We start from the raw sequence: 12,092 nt of genomic DNA, 5'->3' as shown, positions 1-12,092 counted from the left end.
GACGATTTTATTGAAATATGTGAATGTCTGTCAGCAGTTTGTGTGTGTGTGAGTACTTATTTTTCCTACATTGTAAGGACCATTTTCCTAACACACACTACATTATGGGGACCCACTGCTCCTTATGGGGCCCAAAGCTAGAATCCGATGAGAAGAAGAGAAGAAGTGCTGTTTTTGGGTTCGGGGTCAGGGTTAGAGTGTAGAAATGAACACAAAATGAGTGAAAGTTGATGCAAAGTCCCTGTGAAGGTAGACATAGTATATGCGTGTGTGTGCGTTTGCCTTGTGGTGAAACGCAATCTCTCATGTTTCTGATGGTTTCCCACTTTTTTCTTTAATATTTAATATTTATCATTCATACACACACTTACCTACACACACAAACACCATATAATCTTTGTTTTATTAAAAAAATGACAACACTGAACTTAAAAACATCATATTTCATTATCAGCATACATTCATAGGCAGTATGGTCTTCTTCAGTGTCTTTACAGATTGACAGTTTATCTCTATGATATAAACACGTTATAGGGAAGCTTGGCTTTATGGTGGAGGCACAGGAAGTCCTGACAGTGGCATTGATAACTTTATGTGTGTGTGTGAATGAGTGCAATAGATGTACAGAGGGTAAGCGGATATGCGTTTGAATGCTTGTTGCTGTGTGCCGAGGGTTCTATGTGCGCTTGGAGAGAAAGTGCTTCAGTCATGCTCAGAACATGCCCTCTGGATGACCCCTTTGGGTGTGAATATGTGTGTGTTTGTCTTTGGAGAGTTGGCTGGTAAATGCATGTTACTCATGTTTGTATGAAACTTAACAATCTGACAGATGGCAACTAACGTCAACATCACTCCGAAAAAACACAAAAGGATATTCAGGAATAATAGCAAGTCATTACAAATCTTTTCTGGTAAATGTTTAGACAGAAGCTTTCAGGTGTCCTGGACAGTCGTGGCTGGATGCAGGTGTTGTTCTGTGGCGTCGTTTACTGCGTGTTAGGGGTGTAGCAAGACGGCCGGGTCAGAACAATGGACTGCATTGCAAGAATGAGGCAAGATGTTAGCTCATTTTTAGGAAAAACTTGGAATCCCCACTCTTTTATGGCAGCTCCATCAGGCCAAGTTGTGGGTTTTATTGACTTTATTATTGAAGTCAGACTCAGAGAAGAGGGAGAGTGAAAGGAGATGGTTGTAGCTCTCATGCTTTTGCAAAAGAGGACAAGAATCAGATGTTGGTTGGAGGAGCAGCCATGCTGCACAATTTTCCCAGAGCGTTTCTGACACTAGGTGGTCTTTGGTAGTGCAAGTGCTAAATCAGCATTTGATCCATATGTCCTGCTTAATGGCCGGAGAACACATACTCAGGTTCACAGCCAGAGATTTTCTTATGACATAGGGCAGTGTGAACCCAACTTTGGTTTGACGCTTACCGGACTCTACAAAGCAGACGCCGACTTTCATCTCTTTCTTCTGTCTAAATAGATACTAATAAAACGCTTTCTTCAATGCTTTACTAACAAAGCTGTGGGCCAGTCTCGTCACAAGTCTTTGTTCTTAAATCTGTTAACAAAACGAGGCAACTCAAGAAGCATTTTTTTCTTACTTCAAAATAAGACTCTCAGACAAGTAGCTGTGTTTCCATTATCCATAAAATTGAACACAACTGGGTTTATGAAAGTTAATTAATGGAAATAAACCAATGAAAAAAACCCTGGTGTTTGTCAATGAAAAGTGTTTGCACCAGACTGAGGCTTTTTTTGGCTGTGTCCAAATTTGTGCACTTCACAAAACTGTAAAAGAAACATTTTTTTTGTATTGTTCGGATCATTCCAGTTTATACTCAGCAGTTTGTACTTTTAGCCAATGCACAGCTGGCTCCACCAGAGCTCTCAAAGCATCACACGGTTCATTAAAAGTTGGTTTTGGTATTCAAACAAGTTGAATCCATAGCTATTCTATAAAATCGGCAACTACAATTTTGCAAAACACAGCTTATGTAGACGCTCCCGAGTATAAGACGTCTCCTCTGAGGGCTGAATTATGAATATATTTCTCATCAGTGTGTACATCCGTCACCACCTTCATTTTTAATAACTTATTGTGTGAGCAGACTCATTCATGTGCGATTTTAATTACATTTCCCACTTATTGGAAATTAGTATTTTCTTACAAACACTAATGATATTAAAATTAGCAGAATATCAATGCTTGAGCACATTTCTAATGGAAACTCAGCTGTAGGTACAGATGAACTGTCCTTAAGCTCTCACCTTCACATCCAGAAACCTGCCTTATAAACTGACACTAATTTTACCAGATGATACAAACTTTACTCAGGCCAGAAACATTATAGTGTTTTAACATTGCAAGATTTCTTGGCATGACCTCTTGCTACACCCCTATTGTGCAAGTATGTATATTAGATTTCGATACCCATCACCTGCCAGTGCTATGAAACAAACCAGAAGGAGACGAAAGTGGCTTTTTCCTCTCCATTATCATCATTATATTCATCATCCTCTCTGGAGGAAGAACCCAGTGGGCGTGTCAACGTCAGCGTGTTTCAGTGGCCAGTTAGGGACTCATGCACACTGAGAAACCCACAGAAGATCCACAGAAGGTGTGTGTTTCTCTGTGTTGTGCGGGTGCGTCCTCTGACAGACTCGCTGACTCCCTTTTTTCACATCCAGCTCTCCAAATGAGTCCTGGAAGCAGCAGCAACATCATCAAGCACAGCGGGCAGGCAACCCTCATTCTGATCCCCAACCCCACCTCCACCCTCGACTGTACAGTCGCAGTTCCAAATTTGTCACTTCTTGTCCCAACTTATCTCCTTCTGTGTCCACCATCTGTCAATCTCCTCAGTCTCAACAAATAAGTTAGAGAATATAAAAATAAAAGGCATCAGTGACAAACCATGTGAGCAAGAGGGAGACAGGAAGAGAATGAATGTTCTTTTTTTAAAAAAAAATCTGACTCTGTTACTGGTAGTAGCCATTACTACAGCAGGATATATTTGTGTGGTGATGATTGACCTGAAAGAGTCATTGCCCTTTGCTGTTTTAGGAGGGTGGGATGGTTTTAAAGCAGAAGAAGAGGGAGTTTCATAGAGCTCCCTCTGGACCGTCACTGAGGAGCCGTTTACCAACCTGGCCCTCTCTGCAGATTCCATCACCGGCAAGTGTGAATCTCCACCATTTTCCGGCACTGTTTGCATTTCACGTAACAGCACCAGTGGAACTTACAACTACACCTGTCCACCACTTCCACTTCCTGTGTCTGGAAGCCTCGGCCGCAGCACATCAGCTCACAGCCATCGATGGCCTTGGACGTTCTGTTGCACTGGCGTCCCACCGTGCCCAACATACCCGGTGTACGTGGGTCATGGTCACAGAAATCTGGACTGGGCTCCAGGTAGACCAGATCTTCATCTGTGTGAGGTTTGAACTGGGAATTGCGAGGCACCAGGACTTTGGTAGATCCCACCTTGCGCTGCTCCACCTCTGTGGCGCCGTCAAATTTTTCCTTGATGATGTTGCCCACCTTGCGGAAAGGTGGCATGGCTTTCCAGCAGGTCTTCACCTCACAGGAACCTGACACGCCATGGCATTTGCATTCCACTCGCATATGGGACAAGATGGCCTGGAGAGATATCATAGCCATTGTCATTACTCTTTAACTGAATGTTTAACTCAAGCAACCCCATTTTTCCTTAAGTGGAAGCTTGTTTTGTACATTTGAGGATTTTTTGTTATCAGAAAAGTTTCTATTGACTAGTTACTTCCTGTAGATTTGGCAATAACTGTAACTAAACAGAAGATAAACTAGAAGTAAAACCACACCTTTTAATCTGAAAATCTAAAACTCAATTATCTCAACAATCCTCAGTCTCAATGGCAATTGAAATTAAATTTGAGCAAAGCACTGCAAGTTTATTTGCAGATTTTAGCCACAAAGCAGTTCAGAGCACTGAGCAGTGAGCTACCTTTCTCCCAGCTTCGTTGTTGTGCAGGTTCATGAGAGCGCGGCTGGAGGATTGGCCTTTACCCCTCTCTCTCACATCCACAAAAGACTGCGAGAAGGCCACTCCGTATGCGATGTTATCACTGCAGCCTGACCATTGGAAACCTTTGAAAACACATACATATGTACAGGAAGTGGTTATTACCGTTATGACGGAGTTGGCTTTATAAGGTCAAAATGAGTTATTTAAAATGTCACATTATTTCATCTTATTTTCAAGAGTAAATTGGGTTGCCCTTCTGTTCCCTTTCCATGTGTGAAAGCGCTGCAGAGACCTACCCTCTGGACTGACTCCATGCACATTGTGGTCACAGCCACATTTTTCCAGCTCTCCACTGCTGCAGGCCCTTGTGACCGCAAATGCCACACTGGCTGCTGAGATGGCATACACAAAGGCTGCCTCACGGGTGCCTAACACACGTAGGAAAACACAGGCACATTTTATATAAATGAAAAGAGCTTCTTGCTCTGAATGGTGCAGCCTAAACAGAGAACACACTCAGGATTAGAATGAAGCCAAATGCAAAGTAGTTTCGACTTTTGACCTATAATACATGAAGATTATGACTGATCAGAGCATAAAAGTTCTAACTGATGCAGTTAGTGATGTCCCTTCAGGACTTGCAGCTGTGCACAACCCTACCTTGGGTCACTACTTTGCCAAACACAGGCATGGTTTCCAGAGTGGAACAGTTCCATCTACGGTTGCGAAACTGGAACTGACACTCTTCTATAGCCAACTGTGCTCCACGGCGGACCGCATCCATCACCTCCACACTGCGCTTACAGATCTGCACCTGAAGCACAAGCACAGTGGACATGTTACGGTCATAACATGATCTCACTACTTGAACTGACTCCTCACCATTGTCGTTTGAGGTGTGGAAAAAAGAAAGTGGGAACATTTTGAAGTTTAGGCACCAGTTCCCCTGCAGCCCTGAGCGGCATTAAACACATAAAGGACCACAGGTATAAAATGATCTTCAAATTTTAAGACTTTCAAGCAAGTGATAACTTTATGAAGCAGGAAATCAAGTTGTTTTTAAAGACTGCCCTGTGCATACTTAACTGGGATCTTATTTGTGTTGTTATTTTTTTGTTTGTTATATATATTGTTTGTTTGTCTTATGGTGAACTTTTGTGGTAAAAGTGTTTTTTTTATTTTGTAATATACCCATTTTAGTAAAAAAATAGGAGTTTATTATATTATTATTGTTCTCTTTTTTTTGAAGAAGCTTTGTAAGATGTCTGTATTGCATTGTAATATATTTATCTTAAAGCAGATGAAAACTAGCCTTTATGGCTCACTCTGGCATACTATGTGATGGGCAATGTTCCTTTTTGAAATAAATAAACAACCTTATAAAAATTGTAGGTAATTATCAACAAGTCATAGCAAAACAGTGACTTACTAATGTTAGCCTTGCACTTTGACCCGTGAAATCTTAATAAAATGTCATCAGCAGGGAGAAGGTGTAACTTCTTTGAAGACTGCATCTATCTTGAGTCAGATGTTTGTTTAGAAACCAAAGTCAATCCTACTGTTAGAACATAATATCTGCTGCTGTTGAGTAAAACTGATACGGTGTCATCACTGACGAGGGATTTAATGCTGATTATAAATCACTAAATCTCCACATGTCCTCTTGACAATTCTTAAATTCTTAAGGCTGATGACAAAGACAATATTGTTTTGACCAAAACATTGTTAATATTTAGACAAATCAGCATTTTAGATTCCTGGAGCCGTCAATAGAACAGGTTCAATTCTGCTGTTTGGCCAACAGCAAAAGGCAAAGTCGATGTAAAAAATCCATGGCTCTCAAGTCTGTGAATTAGTATATAATAGGTAATAGCATGCCAAACGTTTGTTGACAATTTGCTTTACATTGTTAATGAGTTGGTTTGACTGGAGAATCAGGTGGGGCCGAAAGACATGGAGAAGCTTAAACATAATAATATTCTTGCCCTGTGACGGACTGGCTACTTGTCCACTGTATACTTAGCTTCTCATGCATTAGCCGCCTGGGCTAGCCCCAAACCTGAACAGCTCCTATGTTTTACTATGACTCAGGGCACATAGAAAATGGATGACGTGACCCTAAGTCATCACTGACTGTTGAAACCTCACTCTGGGCTTCAAGTAACATGGATTCTATGTCTCTCCACTCTTCCTCCAAGCTCTGGAAGCTTAATGTCGAAATGAAATGCATCTGAAAGTCGTACTTTGGACCACTGAGCAACAGTCCAGTTCTTTTTCTACTTAACCCAGGTGAGACACTTTGGCCGTTACCCCTGATTCAGAAGCTGTGACTCAAGGCATGCAACATTTGTATCCTGTGTACAGGAGCCGTCTGTGTGTAGTGGCTCTTAATGTTACAAAAGGGCTGCGGTTGTCCCCTTTGCTGGTGCACCTTTTCCTACTAAACTTTTTCCAACCACTCAGCTTTCTATGAATGCGCTTGGATGCAGCATCAGGGAGTGTCACAACCAGTTTCCAATGTTGAACTTTTTCAAAATATTAACATTTTCTGAGACACTATTTCGCTCTATCCCTAATGAAGGCATACATACTGGTTATATAAAAAATGCTTTTTATGCACCTGTACCTAAATTTATTTTGAATAACTTTGATGAAGTACTGGACTGGGACTTGGTATTCAATGATACCTATTTTTTCTGACTCTTCTGTAGCAACAAACATCTTGATCAGGGCAACTCAACTTGACTAAATTACCCTGAACTTGAACATGCTTTTTCCTAAATCTCAAAACTCACTGCTGTAACTCTTGGAGTCCCAGTGAATTCTGTGTGTAACTCTGAAACCTTTCTCTTGTGATGTCTGTCAGTGTACCTGTCTTTGGATAAGGCCTCGTAACCTTTCGCATGTCTCCTCATCCCTGATGCTCCCCACTGATGACAGCTTGGCGAGATACCTGACAAAAGAGCACAGCAAGATGAAATCTCATCAGCACCATTTTGAAGTTCTGTTTTTTGTAGGACTACCAACGGTATCCCATTAACAAATGCAGTTGTTCTGGAAACCATAATGCATTGATATTACATATAGCAGATTAATCAACTATTTTGACCTAAAAGCCTCTTCTAGGAGGATATGGAGAAGGAGCAACATCGACTTTTGTGTGTTGGGCACATTATGAGTTCTTGTACTGCGGTCATCAATACAGAGTTTCGCGCACAAATGAATATATGAGCAAGGAGAGTCTAAGTGGTGTGCTGAACAGCAAATTTTGTTTTAAAAAACACCCTGATGGATGTTTGGATAAAACTGAGGTAGACTGTAGATAGTGTAGAAACTGAAATGATGAGATGTCCTTCCACCTCAGAACAAGCAGTTTGTAAATTAACATTTAGCACAAAATTATTTGGTTTAAACCTTCCTGAATTGTCAAAAAATTTGACATTTTCTTTGAAAACATGCATGTTTACAGTTAAGAATAGTGATTAATCTGATAAAAAAAAAAACATTTAATTGATTGCCAGCCCAAAAAACAGCATAGTGGGAAAAGGAATGATGCCTTAATCTGATTGAATTTACTGGAACAAACAAGTTAATACCTCACCATCTGAATTTGATATCAGTCACCTTAAAACATCCACAAAACTTTATATATTCAATGATGAATATATCAAGTGATATATTTAATATATATCATCAAATATATATCAAATATATATTTCCCACATTGACTGGAGGCTCCCTGGTCAAAGGGGGAGGCGTCTCCAGTTTCGTTCTCCATCACTCTCGGTGGCGTCACCGAGAGTGATGGAGAACGAAACCCGCTAAGAATCCGACTGATAAAAAGGGGGTGGCTAACCAACCGGACATCGTGATGGTGAACAAAGCCTAAAAGAGGGCAGTAGTGATAGATGCAGAAGAAACACAAGCAGCTAGAGAAATTCCAAGGTCCCAAAGAGGAAACTGAGGCGTTGTGGAGAGGCAGGGCCTCAGCTGGAGCAGCGGCTCCCAATCCGGGGGAGTGGAGACAGATTCCAGGAACAAACAGGTGGAATCTCGGTCTAGAAGACAGGGCTAGCTTTTGTGTTGATATGGGAATGTTTTGGATGGTTGTCTGGTTGAGAGGAAGTAAAGTGGCTTATCACACACAGCACCTCCAGGCCAGACAGGTCTGATATGCTGCTAACGGACACACTCACACACAATAGAAGACGATGTGTGAGAAAATGACACTGGTCAGAATAACCTGATCCTCCCACCTTCACCTCAGGCTCATATCTGAAGTCCCAGCTGCACCTTACAGAAATAGGCCTTCTCATAACCCTCAGATTGTGTAGCGTTTGCACCGCTCCATGGCCAGCAACGGCCTTTAAATGCGTGTTGAGTCTAGAAGTTGTTTTACTAAAACAAAAGAATGTAATCAATCCAAATTTTCAACAAGGATTCGATTGCCATTTTTCTCAAGATAAACACCTGTGCCTTTAAAGAGCCCACTTCACAAGGGACTGGATTGTAGTTAAAGCGGTGACACGCTGTAGCTCTAATAATGGTTCACATTCTTTTGAAGGGGGAATGAAAGTGCTTCATTGTATGTGTGAATGTTAAAAACAGAGTTGTTTATATGAACAGAAGGAGCAGATAAATGGCTTACGTTTTTTTTTGGAGATAAAAATCTGAGAAGTGTGCTCTGCGTATATATTTAACCTCCATGAGTCAGAACTATCGTAGCTCACAATGGACCTTTTGCTACAGTTACAGCTGCAACACTTGAGGTACGGAGTCTCTACAAACTTTGGTCTCTAAAAGACTGGAAGTTTTGCTTGTTTTTCTTCACTATGCCAAACTTTTCTGCATCTGTGAACATCCATTTTCAAGTCTTGCCACAGATTCTCAACTGGATTTAGTCCTGGACTTTGACTAGACATGAATATGCTGTGGTCTAAACTGGTTTAGTCTCCAGTGTTTTGCAGCTTGTTTTGAATTATCCTGTACCTTGACATGTTTCATTACACCAGTCATGATTAGTCCAGTTTAATAAAACTAGTTTGTTTGCCAAGAAAGTCCAGTTCATCTGGGGAGGTGTGAATGCATAATAGATCTCTGATGTGAACCAAAACAGGGAATTCTGGTCCACCTACAAACCTGAATCTGGGTTTAGTTGAAGTGAACTCTGGACCAGGGAAAAAACAATGACTGAACCTTGAGGCCGAATACCAAAGTGGTTTGGTGTTCAACAAAGTAGTATACCAAAATACATTGTTGTGGAGAATTAGTATTTTCTAAAAATCTATCATCATGCTTTTTCAAAAACTTTATTCAGTTTTTAATAAACTGTATTTATATATAAATTTAAAAATTTGTAGAAATTTGGCATATCTGTCAGTCAGTGTGTGTGTGTGTGTGTGTGTGTGCATTTACATGTCACAGAGTTTGACAAGATGTAGGAAGCGAAACCAAATATCTTTAAAGTCTTTAAGCTTTCCTTTTGTTACATAAGTCAGTCTTTCCAGGTTGTTGCTCAATAGTTGGTCCGTTCATTTGTCTTTGGTCTTTCTGTGTTCCTCCACTTTAGATCAATCAAATGTTTAGCCTGCAAGAAGCAAAAACTCACACGCTTCTTTCTCTTTCTAGGTCCTTTAAAGTAATCTCGAAAAATGTGCAGCAAGCAAAGTTTACTGTCCATTGGCACATCCTGTCCAATCAAACGAGAGATGAACATGATAACCTCCTTCCAGGAAGTTTGAAGCTCCAGACATTGCCGCATACAATGGAAAAGAATCCCCTCACCTATATTACATTCAACATACACATCAGGAAAATTTGAATTGAAATGATGAAGTTTTACAGGAGTGATATACGTTCTAAATAACCATTGGTATTGTAATATTCCAAACTTTGTATGACTAGTTTGCATTGGAGCCAATAGACATGAGTTATTCCATTCATCCTCAGGAATTTCTGTTTGCAGATCAGTTTTCTATGCTTGTAAATATGAGAAACTATGTTCTTTCAAAGCCAAAAGTAAAATATTACAACATTTATAAATTAGGCCTCTTCTCTGATGATGAACAGTTTTGTCCTCTATGGTAATTTTGCTGTTTTTCAATAAAGGTCCTACCAAGGACTGGGTTTGCAAATCAGCCCGTGGCTAGATGGATGTGCACTAAACAACAGTTTTATTTTTAACATGTAACATTGTGTAATGTGCTTTTGAATTTGAATTGATTTGAAAAGTAGGAAGTGGACTAAAGCATTCTGGGTAAATACAACCAAAACAAACACACAAGTCTTCTGCTAGGAGGAGAAATTTGCCGAAGATGGAGGTGAAATCCTGATTCTCCTGACTGGAGTCAGAAACACTCAGTTCTGACGCCAAGCCATTTTTGTTTACATTTCATTAAGAAGAAAGTTGTCAGTGTTTTCTTCAGAGGTTTTTGTGTTGTTTCCTTTAGTTGTTCTTGGTGTAGAGCGCCCCCACAGGCAAGGAGGAACAGGTATTTCAAAGGATTTAGTTCATTTGACACAGTTTAGTGTGAAAGAGAACTGCAGAAGCTGAAAATGTAACTGATGTTGCAGGTTAAGTCTGCTGGATGAGCAGGTGTGAAAACCCCCTCAGACTGCTCCACAGTAACTGCAGCTGACACTCAGTTTGTTTGAGGTTCTCTAAAGCCAGTTCCACAAGGCATGGAAAGAACAAAGCTGTAAATCAAAATGCACGTTGTGAAAAGCAAAACAATTGACTTTTTGGACCATTATTCCTCTCAGACATGGATCTGCTTAGAGTTTCTCCAACTTATTTTTATGAGTTTGAGGTTATGAGTTTCCATGACCACACGTACCTCCGTGAATCCCTGTTTGTCCATTGAAATCAAGGCATGGCACACAGCCAGACTGAAGAGGCTGTTCGCAGAACTCAAATAGAATCCAAAGTCTTTTTTCTATGTGTGTTTCATACCATGTAAAGTAGTCAATACTGCAAAGTGAATGATAAACATCATAATGGTTATTATTATTGTTATTATGTCTTAAGTAACTTCTTAAAACTGTTGAGTTTAGGGGAGAATTTTTCCATCAAATTGTTGCATTATTTTTTCTCTTTTTTTATCCACTGTATTGTGATAAAAATTCCTCCTATGGGTATCAACGCCCTTCTTCTCTCTCCCTCTCAGAATTTCAGATAGCCCTCCCACCCCTTCCTTTGTCTCTTTGAAGGTCTTGTTTTTTCTTCCCGTCCAGACAGAGTTCGTATTAAACACTCATCGCTGTGATAACCTTGTTCTCTGCCACTCCACCACATCTCAGCCACATTGGCTCTTCCCTCGAAGCTGACCTCACCATCTCAGAACGTTCAAACCACACCAGCTTCTTGCCTGCAGCGTTCTTCGGGATTCTGACTCAACTGAATGATGTGAAGTTCGGAGAAAATGTGACATGATCATTCAGACTGCAGACGCCTTGAAAACAACTGGATACATATCTGAGTTCCACATACAGAAACGGCTCAGATTGGATTTTTTTGGGGTGGGGGAGAAAAGATCAGAAAGTTCAGACTGCTGTGGGTGAATATAACACAAGACAACCATAAGAAAACTTAGATGCAACGTTCTTTAAAAATGTTTTTTTTTTTTTATTGGCTGAAACTGTCACATGTTGTGACAGTTTGGTATGAGACAAATCATCCAGCTCTTCTGCTTTCCTTCAGTTCTAACTAAAATCAGCCAATCAGAGCTGGCAGGAGGGTCTTAGCACTATCAATCATCATTTCATGCACCTCCTCTGGTTACCTACTGCTTCTTCCTTACAGCTGAACCTATTGGAAATGCTAAAGCTAGTTAGCATAGAGGCGGATAAACAGTTTTCCAGTAGCATTAGTACAGAAGGTAGACTGAGCGATAAGCCCCTCCTCCTGGCTCCTGATTGGTTGCTTTTGGTGCATCTCTTCAGATGGCAATAGCAGCTCAAGAGAGGAGGTGGAAGAGATTGATCTTTTCACAGATTATCTGTCTCATATTATACAGACATGACAAGGTGACAGTTTTAACAAATATGTAAAAAGCCATATATTTTTTAAGAGCTACATCCTGCAGCT

The 12,092-nt window shown here is 40.5% G+C and overlaps 1 protein-coding gene across 1 annotated transcript in view; it reads right to left on the bottom strand.

Annotated features, from left to right (window-relative positions):
• Positions 1–384: 384 nt before the first annotated feature.
• wnt4 (wingless-type MMTV integration site family, member 4) overlaps positions 385–12,092 on the bottom strand; it is a 32,573-nt gene continuing 20,865 nt past the window's right edge. The window contains exons 2-6 of the mRNA XM_055023953.1: positions 6,878–6,959; positions 4,667–4,820; positions 4,303–4,434; positions 3,986–4,128; positions 385–3,642 (exon numbers count right to left, since the gene is read on the bottom strand). Coding sequence (XP_054879928.1) covers positions 3,172–3,642; positions 3,986–4,128; positions 4,303–4,434; positions 4,667–4,820; positions 6,878–6,959 — 982 coding nt within the window. The 3' untranslated portion in view covers positions 385–3,171. The remainder of the gene's footprint in view (positions 3,643–3,985; positions 4,129–4,302; positions 4,435–4,666; positions 4,821–6,877; positions 6,960–12,092) is intronic.

This window comes from Poeciliopsis prolifica, unplaced genomic scaffold (genome assembly GCF_027474105.1).
Source record: "Poeciliopsis prolifica strain line A6 unplaced genomic scaffold, Auburn_PproV2 SCAFFOLD003, whole genome shotgun sequence".
Taxonomy (NCBI): domain Eukaryota; kingdom Metazoa; phylum Chordata; class Actinopteri; order Cyprinodontiformes; family Poeciliidae; genus Poeciliopsis; species Poeciliopsis prolifica.
The sequence above is the reverse complement of the archived record's forward strand: the minus strand, read 5'-3'. Positions and strand labels throughout refer to the sequence as shown.